The sequence below is a fragment of the Camelus ferus genome, chromosome 4, assembly GCF_009834535.1.
Source record: "Camelus ferus isolate YT-003-E chromosome 4, BCGSAC_Cfer_1.0, whole genome shotgun sequence".
NCBI lineage: Eukaryota > Metazoa > Chordata > Mammalia > Artiodactyla > Camelidae > Camelus > Camelus ferus.
In genome coordinates, this window is record NC_045699.1 from 34,959,309 (window position 1) to 34,978,630 (window position 19,322).

A 19,322-nucleotide genomic window follows, 5' to 3' on the forward strand; every position below is an offset into this window, starting at 1 on the left:
ACCTAGAGTATAACCTACGTGTTGAATTGGCTAAACTTGTAGGGTGCAGTCAGGAACAGGTGTGTTTTTTCTTTCCAACACCCTCTTCAAACATACCCTAGAGAATTCTACCTTCCTCACCCCTTGGCGGACCCTGCCTTCCCAGTCCTGTAAAGGGATTAGAGCAGCCACACACTCATGTATGTGAAAAAGCCCAACTCAGATCAAAACTTCAGATTCTCATTCAATCGAATCATCTCTCTCCCTCAGCGTGGGCCTGACGCATAGTTTGGGGATGATAAAAGGGAAGACTCTGCTTTAACTTTCATTGTTTTGCTTCCTCCTCTCCCTTCTTCCTCATGATCGTTCATCCAGGGTGGGTGGAGGAGGGATTAAAAGAAAATAACGTGTTAAATGCTTGGTGCTATTTCAAGTTCTTTCTTGGCTGTTGAATATCTTCTGTTATGACAGATATCTAAATACTGGCTTTTTTGGGAACCTCCGCATCTTACCATTTTAGGCAGTGTACTCTCTGACTAATCTCCTGTGGCAACTCCCTCATCCCCTAGCACTTTACTGCAGAGGTACAACTCACATAGGGCTTCTGCTTGGGTTCCTCCTGGCAGTTTTGACTTGGGTCCTTTCAAGAGCCCTGGAGAATAGAGTTGTCACCAGTTAAATAGAAAAGATTGAGTGGATAGGTTTGTTGGGAAGATCAGTAACTCAGTTTGAAATTTGTTAGATGTGAAGTACCTACTCAAGTGGAGGTGTTGGGTAGGCAGTTTGGAGTTAAGAAAAGATGTCTAAGCTGGAAGTTGTTGGCATATTGTCTTCAGACTCAGTATTAAATTGTAAGTGTTTCCATAACAAAATACACAGACTGGGCAGCTTAGAGAACAGAAATTTATTTTCTCATGGCTCTGGAGGCTAGAAGTCTAAGATCAAGTTGTCAACAGGGTTGTTTTTATTCAGAGACTTCTCTGCTTAGCTTGCAGATGGCTTTCTTCCTCCGACATGGTTGTCCCTCGGTCTGTGATGTCTCGTGTCCTAATTTCTTCTTATAAGGACACCAGTCGTATTGGATTAGAGCCCACCCTGACAACCCCATTTTAATTTAATTACCTCTTTAAAGGCCCTACTTCCAAATACAGTCACATTCTGAGGTGTGAATTTTGGAAGAAAGTGATTCACCCCATAACAGAATCACTCCCTAGAGTCAGTGTGCTGAACAGAAGGAATAGGGTAAACTTTTATTATGTAACACGGCTGACCATCCAGCCTTTGTTCTGCTGCTCACATTTTATGCGAAAATAACTTGAACTTGTTTTTGTAGACAACATTGTACCTCCTCCTCCTAAACACAAAATCTGTGAGAATCTAACAAATTCGCATGCAGTAGATATTCCATTACTCATGATTTTATTTACATTTTTCTTCGTTCATTGGGGCAAGTTAGTTAACTTGGTGTGACTTTGTTTAAACAAAATGATATGATTGTGTTTGCTTTGTCTTTTTGAAAACTTTGAAGAATGTTTCGGCTGGCTGGAGTGAGACTTCAGAGCAAAATTGTAATGCAAAAACTTCTTAGTGTGTTCAACATTTTTTCCAAGCAAATACTGGAGAGAATAAATAAAATTCTCAGGTGCACAACACAGAGAATTCTGGGGGGGTTTTGGTTTTTCTTTTTTTTTTTTTTTTAGTAAATTGCTTCTAGGTCGGTCTTCTCCGTTTTTTATTTCACCTGTTTCAGTGCAGACAAGACACCTTTCAATTTTCTAACCAAATAAAATCTTTCACAGATTATATATTTTTATTCCTAGATACAACAATGCAGATGAGGCAGCAAATTTTGCTATGCCCAGGGTATCTACAGATATAGCCTTGGAGTTTTGTGCTTTGTTTTGTTCTTTAAATTACTTTAACAGCTGTTCTGCTGGGGAAATAATAATAGCTAGTGATCATTTCTGGAGCATTTGCCATGTGCAGGCACTATGCTGGGAACTTTATATCCTGTCTTAGTCAGCTTGAGCCACTATAACAAAAATACCATAGACTGAGAGGCTTAAATGACAAATATTTATTTCTGACGGTTTGGGAGGCTGGGAGGCCCAAGAGCAGCAAGATGCTGGCAGATTCAGGGTCTTATGAGGGCCTGCTTCCTGGTTCATTGACAGCAGTCTTTTCGCTGTGTCCTCACATGGGACAAGAGGCCAGGGAGCTCTCTGAGGACTCTTGTAAGGGCACTAATCCCATCTCTGAGAGCTTGGCCCTCATGACCTAATCACTTCCCAAAGATCTTGCCTCCAATTACTATCATATTGGGGATTAGAATTTCAACATATAAATCTGGGGAAAAGGGACACAAATATTCAGTCAATAACATATCCTTACCACAACTCATAAAGTAAGTGAAAGTGCCCATTTTTCATATGAGAAAACTGAAGTTTAGAGATGTACCTTTCCAGAGCCACGTGGCAATATGGTAGAGTAGGGACTGAATCTCAGCAATGTTGGGCTCTAACGTCCGTATTCTGTCCACACTTCCTCACCTACATCACAGCCTACATCACAGTGAGAGACCACACATGACCTGGAACAGTTGTGACTTAGACGTGAAAAGCACAATTCTTCACATAGCAGCGTAATCTCACCCCTATCACTCTTCACACCAAAGAGGGGTGTCTGCTCTTGGAAAGGATATATTCAAACCGACAGTATTTTTAGACATCCATTGAAATATATCCAGCAGAAAGTATCTTCATTTTTTCTGATCTGTTTCTAATGTCAGTGAACCAATATTTTCAGTTTAACTCCAGAATTGCAGCCCCATCCCCCACCCAACTGTGTATTCTAAACCCTCAAAGGGTAGCTTCCCCATTTTCTGGCCTCTGATAGCTTGAGCTGTATGTGGACTGATGTACTGGGTCTCAGATTATAATATGACAAGGATCGCCCATTCAAAAATTAAAGTATAAGCAAATAGAGGCCCCTTCAAAACATTCACTTATTATATATATTGTTAAAGCCACCAGTATCAGAAACCACATATATATGTAATATAAGATGAGATATCTTAGAACTGGGAGCATACATGTTATATAGTGCAGGGTCTCTATGATCTTGATTTACTCCATATGTTGTGAATACCTACTATGCATTATTTATCCCATAATTACCACAGAATTATAATAAGTAAAGTAATTAGAGTTAAGTTCTAGAGAGGATGGAACCACATGGAGAGGAGCAGTTTACTCTCTTTGGGAGCGTCTTGAAGGATGAGTGGGAATTCATCAAAAAGAATGTCAGGGAGCAGGAAAGTATTTCAGGATAATGGAATGGCAGATGCAAAGCATGGAGCTGTTAAGCAGTATGGCCGCTTCAGGAAACTGTGATTCTGCCTCGCTGCCATGTAAGATATTGTCAGCCAGAATTCCCGGGAAGGTGAAGTCTAAGAGATAGGCTTGTACACAGGTAGTACATTTGGAGATGTGATCCCAAGCAGTAGAAGTGTGGGGCAAAGGCATTAAAACAAGGAAAGAGGGAGAACTGATTTGAGGATGCATCCCTGACTTGGCCACTGCTATGTCCATCTGGTTGTTTGATCCTGTGGGAACATCTGAGAAGCCATGTTGAGAGATGTCTCAGAGCCATCATCCAGGGGAGGAAAGAGAGAAACATTTGTCCTTAGATTCCTATCCTGCATTAGCCAAAGATAAATGTCCATTCAGCATTGACTACTCACTGTTCCCTCATTTCTAGGTTATATTTACATGGGTGCTGAGTGAATCTGCCGAAGCCCAAACCAGAAATGACTGCAGAAAACTCTGCATCAAAGACAGGAAGCCACAGGCCCAAGGGCCCAAGACAAGTCATCTATCAGATGCATTTGAGTGAAAGTATTTAAGGACAGTGTAGAACTAGTTCTAGGAATGGTGACTAGAATAAGAGACCACTGAGACTGAGAAGATCTGTAGTAGTGAATAGAGCATCTCATATAGGCATATCTAGGAAAGTGGTGGGAGATGACAGTGGACAGTCACATGGACAGATCACCAAGAGCCTCATCTATGTGCTAAGGAATCTGCATATTCACTCTGTATGGAAGAAGCATCCATTGAAAGGCTTTAAAAGGATAATTTTAGTGGTCCCAAAGCAAAATGATAAAGCTTTACTTGATAGTTCTCCCAACAGACATCACAGTAGGTACCACTTTCTTAGCCATCCTGCTTAAGATCCAGGGATCTAGATACTCCTAGATAGATTTAGCAAATATAAATATGGGACACCCAGTTAAATTTGAATTTAAGATAAACAGTGAATAATATTTAGTGGAAGTATATCCAAAATATTGAATGCAAGTTATAGAAACAAAGAATATTAAAACCAGGAAGGAACTTAGAAAACAAATGGCCCAGAAGTTGCAAATTCAGATGCTTTTACATGTTAGGATACCATATCTTTAGCAGGAGGCTGTTACATAACAGGATGTGGTAGGGACTGTGGTTTGCTGATGTATGTGCATCATCTAAAGATACTCAAAATAAAATCTTAAGAAATTATTGCAACATCCAAATAAATATCTGCCAACCAAATTTAGCTCAGAAGCTCCCAGGTTTTAGCTCTTAACTAAGATTATTTGATTCAACAAACTGACATTGCTAATTAAAGGAGGGTCTAGCACTGGAACCAGACACTCATGACTCCAAGTCCTGCACTCTCTTTATACACTGAGACACTTTTCCTTTTGCCTCTATTTTGACAACTACTCAGTATTAGTTTAGAACTTGGATTGTAATCCCTGACTCCTAGATATCCATCCAGGGAGCTACTAGATACTCCTAGAAAAGTACATTGTTTTTAATTTTTTAAAAGTAAAATACGTTTTAAAGTATAACGTACATAGAAAAGTGCTGCAAATTCCCTTCTAAATGCAGTTTTAGCTATAACCACATGTTGTATTTTCCTTCTCATTCAGTTCAAGATATTTTCTCATTTCATTTTGTTTTTCCTTTTATGCGTGAGTTATTTATAAGTATATTGCTTAATGGCCAAATATTTGGGGACTTTCTAGTTACCATTTTTAATTTATTTCTAGATAATCTGACTGTGCTCAAAGGACACACTCTAAATGATTTTAATCCTTTACAATTTATTAAGATGCTTTCTTACCCAACATAGAGTCAATTTAGGTGAATGTCATATGTGTATTCACAAATAATGTATATTTTGTTGTACAAAGTTGTCTATAATTATTGATTGAATCACACTTGTAATCATGTTCTTGTTTTCTATATTTTTATTGATTTTTACCTGCTCAGTTGAGAGGTGTATTATGATTCCCATTATGATTATGAATTTTTTTTTAATGGAGGTATGGGGGATTGAACCCAGGACCTCATAGACACTAAGCACGTGCTCTACCACTAAGCTATTACCCTCCCCCTGATTGTGCATTTTTTAAATTTCTCCTTTCAGTTCCATCAATTCTTGCTTGTATATATTTTGAGCCTATGTTATTAGGCATATACAAATTTATAATTGTTATACCCTCCTGGTGGATAAGCCATTTTATCTTTATGAAATGTCCCCCTTTATCTTGGGTAATGCTTCTTATCTAAGTCTACTTTGTCTGATACTAGTATTGCTGTACCAGCTCTATGTTGATTCGTATTATGTTTCTTTCTCCATTCTTTAACTTGCAGATTTCCTGTGTATTTATTTTTTGGCATGGCTTTTGTATGTGGCAGTAGTTGAGTTTTATATTTTATCTAGTTCTACAATCTTGTCTTTTAATTGGAGTATTTGGATCATTACTATTTAATGTAATTACTTACATATTTGGATATATATTTACTTTCTTATCATTCTAATTTCTCCTCTGTTAGCCTTTTTATTTTTTACATTATTTTACTAGCCTTATTCTTTTAATGGTTACTATACTATTTGTATTACATTTTATTTCTGTATATTTTTCAAACCCCAGAAGATATGACTGACTTGGTCATCTTCTATACTGATTTACATATTTCCCCATTCCACTAGTCTTTATTCCTTTCTGCATTTTCATGTTTCTCTCTTGAATTATTTTCTTTTGCAGGAAATATTTCTCTTCTGCCAGAAGAGTGTCTTGTTCTATTTTGGTGTTGGTTTGGATTTTTTTTTAACGTGTGCAAGTCTGCTTATGATACGTTCTCTCAGTTTTTGTTTGTCTGGGAATGTCTTTATTTTTCCTTTACATTTGAAGGATATTTTTGCTGGGAATAGAATTCTAAGTATACAATTATTTTCTTAATCAGACATTTAAAGATTCCATTTATTCGTCTTCTGGTTTCCATCAATTCTGTTGAAGCAGTTGTCAGTCATATAGTTGTTCCTTTGAAAGTATACTTTTATTTTCTGGATGCTTTTTAATATGTTCTCCCCATGTTTGGTTTTCAGCATTTGAAAATATGTACATGTGTAGTCTTCTTTGCAGTTATTTTGTTTGGAGTTCATTAAAGTTCTTAATCTTTAAGTTGAGTTTTTAAAAATCCTCTTCAAAACTCCTTAACCATTATCTTCTCAAATATTACTTCTGCCCCATTTTATCTCCTCTCTTCCTGAGACCCCAGTTACACATACATTAAAAGGTCTCACCATACATTGTATATCCTTTATGCTCTTTTACAAATATTTTCTTTCTTTTTGCTCTCCATTCTTCAGTTTGGATATTTTCTATTGACCTATTTTTTTAGTTTGCAAATCTTTTTTGCTATGTCGAGTATGTGATTAAACTCAATGATTGATTTCTTAATTTCAGTAATTCTATTTTTCAGTTCTAGAATTTCCAATTTTTAAATACTAACTTTATGAAGGTGGAATACACACACTATAAATTCAGTCTTTTAAAGTATACAATTCTGTGGTGTTTAGCGCATTCACAAAGTTGTGCAACCATCACCATTATCTAATTCCAGAACATTTTTATCATCTCAGAAAGAAATCTTGTACCCATGAGCACTCACTCCCATTCCCTCCCCCAACTCTTGCTCACCCCCATCCCTAGATAATTACTAATCTACTTTTTGTGCCTATGTATTTGTGTATTCTGGACCTTCAATATAAATGCAATCATACAATATGTAGTTTTTTGTGACTGGCTTCTTTCACTTAACATAAGGCTTCCAAGGTTCATCCATGTTATGGCATGAATCAGTACTTCATTTAGTTTTATTGTGGTTATATTCCAGTGTATGGAAATATACCACATTTTGTTTATCCATTATTTAGTTGGTGAATATTTTGTTTGTTTCCACGTTGGGGCTATTATTAATAATGATGCTATGCTATTTGTGTACAGGTTTTTGTGTGGACATAAGTTTTCGTGTCTTTTGGATGTGTACCCAGGAGTGGAATTGCTGGATCATCTAGTAACTCTATATTTAACCATTTGAGGAATTGCCAGACTATTTTCCAAAGTGACAGCAAGCAGTGTGTGGGGGTTCCAGTTTATCCATATCTTTGTCAACACTTGTTATTTTCTGCTTTTGATTATAGTCATCTTAATGGGTGTGAGGTGGTATCTCATTGTTTAATGTCTATTTTGTCCAATATTATTATAGCCACTTCAATTTTCTTTCGGGTACGGCGTGAATAGCATATTTTTTTCCAGCCTTTCACTTTCAACCTATTTGTGTCTTTGAATCTAATGTGTGTCTCTTGGAGGTAGCATATAGTTGAATCTTTTTAAATCCAGAAAATAAAAGTTCTTTGATGAAATTCTTCATCTTATATCTCAGTTATATCTCAATATTTATAAAGGGGGGAAAAGAATTAGGCACATGCCTCAAGGGAAGATTGCTCACTTTTCTGTGCCTCTTTTTTCTCATAAAACTTGGTCCTCGAGCCCTGGCTATTTTGGCAGCCCTGAACTTCAGTTATTGTCATCCCAACAAGTGAGAACTGTTAGTTTCTCTGCTTCTTAGCTGCTCTCTTTTTAACTTCTGTACTGAATAGGCAGATGCCCCAAGAAGGAAAGCAGCTTAAAGAATGCTGAGCATACTCCATTGACCTCCCTCATCTCTGGGATCTTGGCCCCTCAAGGTCTTGCTGCTTGGGAAGCTCTCTGACAGCTTCAAAACAGATATTTTCCAAAATATATATTCATCCATTTAAAAAATAACTTTTCTCAGCAGGAGTATAGGTCTGCTACATGTTATCCAACATAGCCACAAGGAGCTATCTCTGGTATTTCATTTTTTAGCATCATGTATTTAAAAATATGATTATTATACTCAAAATTTGAAGGCATTTGCTCTTTTCTTCTGCACTACAAACCAACCAGTCCAATGTTTCTGAATGAGCTCTGTGTGTCTGTTCTCTTTCAACTGTCTTCTTTTGTTGCTATTTCCTGGCTGTTCTACTCAAGGTCCTGCTGTATCATATGATGTTATTGCATAGTGTTCTGTTCTTTGGCAAGGAATAGGTGAAGAATAGTATTAAAATTTACATTTATGCTGCCTTTGGCTATGAGCTATCTAAGAGACTACTTCTTTCCCTGTATAACTCTCAGTCTTGAGTAATAAATATTGGGGACAACTATCATAGTAAGAAAGGACCACAAATATCTTTTAAATTTAATTATCGTGGAAAACACGATAAAGTACCTCATTTTTTAGAAAGTGACTTATATTATAAATGTATTCTTGCTTAGATGCATATCACTAGAATTTCTCTTCAAGAAGGGATATAGTCTGAAATAATAAGAAAAATTTAATTGACTTAACAAATTAATAACAGTGCATAGTTTTATAGGTTGCTGGAGGATCTAAGACAGGATCTTAGAGATCAGCTAAGGCAACATACACATTTTAAATATTAAAACACTGAAACTCATTCAAGGTAGTTTTAATTGTTATCTGCTTGGATCCTGGGAGAGCAATAGCAAGCCTGTGGTTAGATATATACAGTTTAAGCAATAATGAAATTACATCCGAAAAGATCTTTTATTGCCTGCATTGCTGATTTAGTGCTATTTTGCTTCTAGTCCTAACCATCCTTTCTATGTCTCTTTTTTCAAATGCTGGCAGTAAAACAATGGCAGCACACAAAAATGACAGAATTTCTTATCCTATACTTTAGTAAAGTGACAGGCTCAAATGCTGGACCAGCAACAGTATCTTTCTCTTTGATGACTAGAGGGTATTTGTTTGGGTTAGTGACAGCGGCATCTTTTCTGAATGCAATGCATTCTGGGACTTTCAGAGGCTATACCTATACTTGTATACTGCATTCTACCATTTTACTTCCTATCCTTAAAGCCTGTCAAGTTACACTTGCAAGAACATACACAAGAAGAAAATAGAAAGAGGAGCAGCATAAAAAGCTGTTTTACAGACAACTGCATTAGGTGGTCAGTAAATATAGGCTTATTAAATAAAAAAGAGAAGCTCAGAAAGACTATGATATAGATATGCCAGTTTATTGTGAATCCATCAGAATCAATACATCACCATACACAGCAATTCCAAGGGAGCTGTAGATCCTGATTCACTAGCTGCCGATGCAACTTCCCCTTCTAGGGTGTAGCATGGTATACGTCCTCTAGTGGAAAGACCAATGGGGGCGCGGTGAGCTGACTCTGCCCCTTGCTGCCTGCATAACCTAGGAAATGGTCACATAACTCCTCTGAGCCTCGGTTTCCTCATGTGTAAAATGTTTAGAACAGTGGATCCCCTGCTGATCTTTTAGGGTTGCTATGATGATTAACTGAGATTATATATCTGAAAGGCTTGATACCATGTAAGCTCCACTCAGATGAATGGTGTTACTATTTTTATAATCAATGGCTTGTTTCCAAAATCTGGAATACTTTCTTGGACTCATTGTTTTGTGTCATTTGTGCTTTTATAAATAGAAAATCATGGCCTATGACTAAAAGTAAAACGACTTAGTAGAAATCAAAAGGTTTGGTAGACCTTAAACTAATGTTTTCCAAACTACCCCTAGGTAATTCAAGGGGTAAGTGGATGTATATTTTTAAAATTTGATAGTAATATTTGTATATAAGAAAAAAATAGTACAGCAAAACTGTTATTTCATAGATTTACAGTTTGTTTTCTGTTTTCATGCTAATATGAAGTTTCCAATTTGAATAAATGGATTTAAGTAACAAATATGAATCTATTCAAAGAAAAATATTAAATGAATAATAGTACAGGTAGTATATGGATAAGTATACACACACACACATATTTATATATCTCATGATGGTGTTATTTGTGTAACTAAAGTTTGGAAAACATTTCCAATGTTTAAGTCAGTCATCTAATAGAACAAGTCATTCTGTTAGAGAAGCAACAAAGATCAAAAAAAAAAAAAAATTCTAGCTCCACTACTTGGCTCCTTATTTAATCGCATAATACGGGCACTTGTGACAGATGAATACTGACTTCCATCAAGCTGGGATAGACTCTGCAGGATTTCTCTGTCCATCCCTTGTCACCATCTACTTGCTTAGCTCTGTCCTGGCAGAATCAGAAAGTTCTTTGACACAGATTCTCTTTCTTTACACGATAATAAAGACAAGTCTTAACAAACTATCAAGGGCTTTATTGGCTATTGCAATTTTATTAACATTTAGATGATGCCATGCTGTCAGAATTCCTTTTAAACAATTGTTTTAGTTGCCCTGGAGTTTACAGGCATTTTGTGGCCAAAAGATAGTAGAATAAATAAATCAACAGATAACTATCCAGTTTAGTGAGAAAATGCCTTCAATTGTAACATTTCCTACCTCACTGAGTCCACCAGCGAATAGATTAAAAGCCATCCAGTCCTCCCTCTCTCTTCCCCACAACTACATCCTAGAAAAACCACTACTCATCATTTTCTTAACAATTTCCAAAGAAAGAGACACCATCAGTTTCTTTTGTGTTACTGTTCAGTGTTTCAATACATATTCTGTACTTCTGGCAAGTAAATTCTCTTCCAACACGCTACTTAGTAAAGATAGAAGTCTTACTTCTAAGAACACTCCCTTTTTTGTGGAATAGAAATATCAAAGATACTTTAAAATACCAAATAAAGACATTTACTTATAAAATTGTGCTGTCAGACAAAAGAAAATCAAAACTATGTATTTAATGTGTTGGTTAGATAGCTGAAATTTAGTAGCAGTCTCATTCAAGTCCTTGTCTTTTAAGAATTTTGGCAGTTGATATCCAGACATGTAATGATGTTACCCAACTAGTCTGTAACTATCAGAGCAATTGGCTCCAGATTATTAAAATCTCCAATCTCCTTCAGTCTTTTCATAGCTTATCACTATAGTTTCTGATATTGTTGGACCTTTCTTACACAAAGAAGTACACTCTGATAAGCTTAAAAAATAATGGTAAAATATATGATGTAAAAATAATGGTAAAATAACATAAAATTTACCATTTTAGACATTTTTTTTCATATATAGTTCAGTGGCATTAAATATAGTCACACTGTTATGTAACCATTACCACCATCCATCTCCAGAACTTTTTTCATTTTCCCAAACTGAAACTCTGAACCCAATAAATGATAACTCCTCATTTATGGCAAGCTTTAAAAATAATTTAAAATGTATAGTAAAGAATAGTTTTAGAGAGAAACATTTAGCTCTTGTTTGTCTCAAAGTATTGATACCTTTTTTCCCTGACTGTTAAGCATCCTCTTCCAGCATAATGAAGCAGCTAGCTGTTCATTCCACAGGGCCTCACAGTCCTAGCTGGCCCTGGTGAGGGGGGCTGCAAGACTGGAGGAACAGCTGCTTCCCTTCCAAATTGTGAATATGGTGTGTGTCTCAACATATCACAGTTGCTGAGCAAAGAACAGATGGGACCCTGATCTCCCAGTAGACCCATTGGAACCCCCAAATTGAATGTTAAACAGTGATCCACGGAGAGAAAGTGATTTGTTTTCTGCAGTTAGTAATCTCTTCCACAGACTGGAATCCTTCATGTGCGGGAGCATGTGAGCCAGTCTGAGGTTTCAACGCTGGGGCTCCGTGGCTCCCATCCAGAGCTTTTGTTTGCTGAGACAGAGAGAGTTTGGAGTGGGAATGTGGCAAAGCTTGTCAACACACAGGGCTTTTCTCTGCTTTCCAAACACATGTGAAGCAGACAGGCTCTCCATGAAGCCCCTATCTTTTCTGGGGAAAGGAAATGTCACATGCAAGTCAAGAAGAAAAACATATTTGGAATCAAGAGGAATAATTGGTGTGGGCATCAGAGGGACAAATTCTCATCAGTTGACAAATATGTTACAGTTATTTTTAGGTATAGATGTTAGCCTACAATAGTCTAGATCAGTATTGCCTTATGGAATATACATATGTGCTTAAAATGAAAACTGTATCCTAAAGGATTTTTGGAAAAGTCAGCGATACTCAAGAAAAGTAGCTGGTGCCAGTGCTCTGGGAGGGCACAGTCGTACTGACGTTCCTCTGGATGTTACCCCTCCTTTCCAGAAGAAGCACCATGACACATGTCAAACAGCTTAGGAGCTTTCCTTTCATAGTCATGGGACTAAATACAACAATCTCTGGAACTGGAAACCTTTGGCTTCAGCCTGATACCCAGGAACCAGGGATGCATGAGCTGAAAGTATTACTGGAGTAGTGCTTTACCCATTTGAGGCTAAATGATTAGTGCACTGTACTCACAAAAGAAAAAGTTCAGTTGGATAATCCTGGAGGTGATTAGAGGTGTACCCCTCTTTTGGGACTCAAAACTCACTCTGGCCAGGACGCAAGTTGCCATCACTGGGATGCACAGTGTCACCACCAGATGGGAGATACTTCTTGGGTCATCTCTCACTTATGATGGATTCCGTTGCTTCCTTCCCAAGTCGTCTCTATTCTCCAGTTTCCCAGGGACAGCATCTTTCAGAAGAGCCTTCCTCCTTCCCCCTTAACCCCTTGCCAATTGAATGTTTCATTTTTAGCCAAGGTCCTTTACTTAAGATTCGAATGGACCTTTTGAGAGCCCCAAAACCAGATACCAAAGTTATTTTTCTGTGATTTTCTTATTTTGTTAAGAATTATTTTTGGAGGAAATACTTTTTAGGTTAAACATGCATTAAGGTAGGTTCTCAGTCCACTGTGCCACTGACTTATGTATAGGATAGTACTTCTAATATAATACATATAATTACGATATATGATATATTTGGATAGGATAAGATAGGGATACCTTTGTGCATAGTTAGGTGATAAACCATGGTCATCTCATCCTGTGACCTCATTTTCTATGGAATTAAATACACCCTTCTATTAGGATTTTGTGTACCTGTATTTGTTTATATCCAGCCTAGCTTAAGTTAGAAAATGTTAAAGAACAACAAACGTTCTTCTCATTCCTGAAAGTACAAAAACCTCAGTGCTTTTTGTATAGCAATTTTCTTGCCAATGACAGAATGAAGGTAATGATGTTAAAGAATTATCATATGTGTGTTTGATTAAAAAAATACATCAGATGGTGTGGAACTAGTTTGAAAACATTTGCTTTGATACGACTTTAATTTTATCAAATCTTGAATTTGTTCCAGCTTTCCCTTGGAGCATCTAGTCAGGTACATGTCTCATGGCCAAGGTCGTCACACAACTGGAGTGACCTTGGTAGAGCTGTGTGCTATGGAAATGGTCAAACTGGTTTGTGGCTTAGAGCTGTGGAAGAAAATGCATTCATCTATTCATTCAACAAATATTTATTGAGCATGTACTGTGTTCCCGGCACTGTTCTAGGAGCTGGGGGCACAGCAGTGAAGTCAACAAGGAAATATCCCTGCCTTTTTGTGTTCTAGAGGGAGGAGACAGATAAAGATAAAAAATAAGAAAATTATATAGTATGTTAAGAGGTGATTAAATGGTATGGAAAATAGTAAATTAGGGTATATGTTAGCAAACTAAACCTGGATCCACTTACCCGTACACAGTAAAACCAATCTATTGATACTGGATTGTGGTGAAGGAAAGTGCAGTGTTTATTGCAGGGTGCCACGCAGGGAGACGGGGATTTGTACTGAAAAAACCTGAACTCCCAGATGGGTTTCAGAAGAGCATTTTTAAAGGCCAGGTGAGGCATGAGTGGGTGCCACAGGGTATGTGATCAGCTCGTGCACAGTTCTCTGATTGGTTGATGATGAGGTTACAGGACAGTGTCACAGGGATTAACAGTGTCAATCCTTAGGCTTCAGTAGGCCTGGGGGCTGTGTGCTCATGGTCATCAAGTAGTTAAGGTCTTCTATTTGGCGGGGTGGAGGGGGGCAGTTCACATCTGTAAAATTACTCAGGAAATGTGCATCAGGTACTATTATCTAGGTACTTCAGAGAGGAGCTAAAGCAGGGGATATGGAAGAGGGGGTCCACCCACCCCCCTGCCCTGGGAAGGCCCCATCCTTTACAAATAGAGAATGAGAAGTGTCAGAGGAGGGTGATTGCTATTTGAAATAGTATAGTTACAATAGGCCTAATAGGAACGGTAACATCTGAGCAAAGATTTAGAGGTGAGACAGTGAGACCTGAGATTATATGGGGAAAAAGCCATTCCAGGCAGAGATTAGCACATGCAAATGTCCTGAGGAGGGAGCAGACTTACTGTATTCGAGGAACAGTATAGAAGTCAGTGTGGCCATGCAACCCAGAGTGAGTAAGGAGAAAGGTAGTAGGAATCAGAGAAGTAAGAGAATGAGCAGGAGATTGCATAGGCCTTAAAAATTGTCAGGCCTTCAGCTTTTACTGAGTGAAATGCTGAGCCAGTGGCAGGTTTTGAATGGAAGAATGGTAAGATTTAGCTTTTGTTTTAGAAGGTTTACTGTGGATACTGTGTTGAGATTAGATGGTAGAGGACAAGGATAGAAGCAGACAGTCTAGTTGGGAAGTTTTGTATTAATCCAAGTGAGAAATGATACTGGCTCAGACCAGGAGGTAGCAATGGAAGTGATGCAAAGAAATGACTGGATTCTGGACATATTTTGAAGGTAGAACCAACAGGAATTCCTGACCATCTGGTTGTGAAGAGGGAGAGGAGGTGAAGAGTGGCACAGGACTCCCAGGTTTGGGGCCTGGCCAACTGGAAAGAGGGGGGCAGGCTTGAAGGTAAGGCTGTTAGTTCAGTTTTGCCCATGTTCAGTTTGAGATCTCTATTTGACAATAAGTGGAAATGTCTATTAGGCACTTTCAATAAACAAGCCTGGGTTTCAGCAAAGAGGCTGGAAATTTAAGTTTGAGATATGAAAACATATATAGCATTTAAAGCCATGAAACAAAATGAGATCACCAAAGAAGTGAGTGAGAATAGAAAAGTTCATGAACTGAGCCTTGGAACACTTGGAGCACTCTAAGGTCAAGAAGTCAGAGAGGAAAGGGTGAACTAGCAAAGGAGTGGTCCATGAGGTGCAAGAAAAACCAGGAGAGGTCAGAGTCTTGCAAACCAAGATAAACAAGTCCTTCTAGGAGGCAGATATGATCTACTATGTCCAGTACTACTGATGGAACAAGAATGACAAGGACTGAAAATTGACCATTGGTTTAGTAATGAGAATGTCATTTGTGAGGACATCAGAAACATTGACCATATTTTCCTAATATTTTAAAGCAGATCATGAGGGTGACTGGTTGACAAAGCCCATGTCCCATGACTGTGATGACCCAATTTTTCAGGGTGATAACTTTACTGAATGAAACACCAGGGGAATGGGTTGCACAGTGCATAAGACGAAACTGGACAGGACTCTTTCTCCTACCTTTTTAATTGCCTTGAGGATTCTCAGGTTTTTGTTTGTGACATTGAGGGAAAATAAAAGGAGGAGTGCTTTGAAGAAGCATAGATGGAGTTTCTGATCAGTTCTGGTTGGGGTATCTTAAGCACTGCATTTTGGGAAATGACTAGAGCTCATTAGTTAAACTGAAGACTACAATGAAAAATGCTCTGGAAAGCACTTCATCTGCATGCATCATAAGGGATCTTTTTTTCCCTCAGTGTGGCCATTGATTTCTGCATGAAATAATAGATAACACTATGTAAAATTTATTTTTACATCATGTATGTAAAAAAAAATCAATATTGGCAAAGAAGACAATAAAATTGCATAAAAAATCTGTGCATATTTTTTCATGTAGAAGAGATATAAACTTTTCCTCAAATGATCAGAAGTTAGGAATTCCTGATGTAGAGTCCAGGGTCTTTTTTCAAGTGAGCCTCGGGTGCACAGAATTATATTATGGGTGTATTATTCTAGAAATAATTATTAATTGATTGCCTATTTCAGTGGCTTCATAGTAATTAATACCAACCAGCTCTATTTTTGCGGGGTGGGGAAGTGGGCACTGATCTGTAGCTACGTCTCATTTCTGTGGTGTAAATACTTCCATCCTGGCCCATTTCATACTACCAATGTCAAGTCATTTGGACCCAACAACAGAAGTCACACAATTGACTCCTGGGAGTGGCTTCAGCACACCACTGCCTTATTTACATGCAGACTAATCCTGCTTCTGCCTGAAACCAGCAAATTATAAAAACAAACTAAAATTAGGAAAAGAAAATGGAAATGTAAAGTGTTATATATTTAACATATAATATATAGTGTAAGATACATAATATATAAAATGTCATATAATTATATCAAATGTTATATCATTATATTTTCAAGAGTGTCACAGAAAATTGCAGGAAAGATAATATTTGAATATTCCATGTAGGCATATGTAACACACTAATATTTGAATAAGTATTACATGTGGGCATATGACACACATTGTTTCATTCTCACAGCTCGGTAGCACAGGTACTATTAACCCTTACTTTTAAATTGAAGATAGGTTCAGAGAGGATAATTCATTAGACCAGGATCACACAGACAACAAATATCAGAGCCAAGACTTGAACCCAGATCTACCTGACTACTCCCCTAAACCAACTAGAAGTTCAGGATATTGTCCATGAAATAGTAGGATAAATTCTGATATGTTAATTACCACCTCAGTGGCACAATACTAGTACATTAATTACCTCCTGTATATTAAACTCAATTGTAAATTATTAAATTAAAGCACATTTTGATGCTCTAAATTTTGTAGCGTATTTTTTCTCCTTGGATTATACACATTCTCTAAAATTATAAAATCCTCTGTCAGTACTGGAGTTAAGTCATCCCTTTACTCTGGTTTGTTTCCAGGAATACTACTCAAAAAAGAAAGACGAGGGGAGGGATACATTAGGAGTATAGGATTAACAGATGCAAATTGCTATACATAAAGTAGATAAGCAACAAGGATTGACTGTATAACACAGGGAACCATGTTCGATATCTTATAATAACCTACAGTGGAAAATAATCTGAAAAAAGTTTATCTACAAAAGAGGGAGAAGAAAATATAATTAGTGTCCTTTTTAACAGTATCTGATTTTGCATTGCTCTCAAGGTTACTACATGTACATCGAGGCCTCCCACATGGTGTATGGACAAAAAGCACAACTCTTGTCCGGACCTCTGCGAGGAGTCACTGGAAAACACTGCTTGACCTTTTTTTACCACATGTATGGAGCAGGGACTGGCCTGCTGAATGTATATTTGAAAAAGGAAGGTGACAGTGAAGAGACCCTCTTGTGGAGAAGAGGAGGTGAACAGTGCATTTCCTGGCTCCGAGCGCTGATTGAATACAGCTGTGAGAGGCAACACCAGGTAAGCCAAAAGCAGTAAGAATCAAGTGATGGGAAATGTTCCTGTAAGTTTCTGATGCTTTTTCTGTTTCTTGCTACCATCAAGAATGTTTTGTTCTTTTTCAGGGTCATAGATAAAGGCAGTACTTAAGAGTAAACATAATTAGTCTATACTGATTAAACCTAAACTGTGAATGGAAAATTAGGTGGAAAAAGCTTTGAGCATATATGTATAAAGTGTTTTTGCAGCTCAGTGATGAAAGTGTATCTATTTTTGTCTTGGTACATTATGAGTGTCAAGTATATTCCGTGTGTCCTGCAAATCTCCAAAACAGTCTTTCTTCTAACCATGGTATTACCTAATTAGTTGTTGCAGTTGCATCTTTCACTCATCATTACCCACATGCCAGGGTTTTTGTTGTAAGCCTCCATTTAACAGAGTCTGTGGTCCAGAGTAAGTTTTTAATTCTCTGCTCACACTGATGCAGAAGAACTTGAGTCTTGATCCTAAGTCCTGCGTCTCCCCTTGGGTCTTCTCATTTGCTGTAGAAGATCTCCATCCTACAGGATCCTGATTATAAAGGATTCTGGGCAGCATTAGAAAGCCTTTTCAATTCCAGTGGAGGCAGGGTGGGGTGGGACTAAGCAGCCAATTTAGTCTAGAAATCAGCAGCAGCCTCCTGACAGTCACTAATTTCACCCGCCTACCATGAGCCAAAGCCCCAGAAAGCTTTGGGGAGATAACCTTAGACCCCTGACTATTCTTAAAATTGCTCTGTAGAATCCTCAGGTGTGACCCTCAACTCAAAGCCCTGCTTCCTCCTCATCCTTACTTCTGGCTGATAAACCTCCTGGACCAGCACCCCTCAACTTTAACCAATGGCTGCTTGGTTTAAGCCCAGATCTCCCTGGGAAGAAGTATTCAAAATAAGGAAATTATTTTACACCACCCGACAATCAAAATTAATTTTAGGCAGGTCTAAATGGGAAGGAATTGCAGAAGCTCTGGTGGCCAAGTTGCAATGCCATCTAGGGTGCTGGATTGCTAAGAACAAATGACAGAGGGAAGATGTGCCATTATCCAAGGATGGCCTATTACCTCACCAGGAATAAAGCTACCCAGAAATTTAGTAAAGAATGATAGCCCCAAGAATGATTTTGATAGTGATTTAATGTCTGTCTACCGAAGGAAAATGGATCACCCAGGAACTTACTGATATAATTGATCATTATTCAGAGATGATGGATTAATTTTTTTAGGTTGTCAGGGCACTCATATTCCTACCCGATTCAGATATTTTCAAAGTGTGGTCCTGAGACCAGCAGCAGCACTGGAAATGCAAGTTCACCTAAAGTGAAATTCACCTGAAATGTACATTCTCAGGCCCCACCTCAGAGCTACTGAATCCCTCTGGGGGTTGAGGCCCTGAATTCTGTGTTTTAACAAGCCCTCCTAGTGATTCTGATGCTAAAGATGATCTCTGTCATAGATTAAGCAAATCTCAGTCTCTTGGGTGGAGCCTGAGCATTTATGTTGTTTAAAAATCCCCAAATGATGCTGATGCAAAAGAGTTCTAGGACTTGAGTTCTGGGGAACAGGTGACTTCTCAGCACCTAAGCCCAGGGGTGCCGAGTACAGGTCCTTGCACATACTAGACTTGCTGGGTG

The 19,322-nt window shown here is 38.0% G+C and overlaps 1 protein-coding gene across 2 annotated transcripts in view; it reads left to right on the forward strand.

The window, feature by feature from the left end:
* MAMDC2 (MAM domain containing 2) overlaps window positions 1–19,322 on the forward strand; it is a 139,832-nt gene that overhangs the window by 115,777 nt on the left and 4,733 nt on the right. For both annotated transcript variants that reach the window (XR_001364862.2, XM_006172770.3), the window contains exon 12: window positions 17,417–17,676. Coding sequence is in view for 1 of the 2 variants with exons in the window: in XM_006172770.3 (XP_006172832.1) it covers window positions 17,417–17,676 (260 nt within the window). In the remaining variant the exon portion in view is untranslated. The remainder of the gene's footprint in view (window positions 1–17,416; window positions 17,677–19,322) is intronic.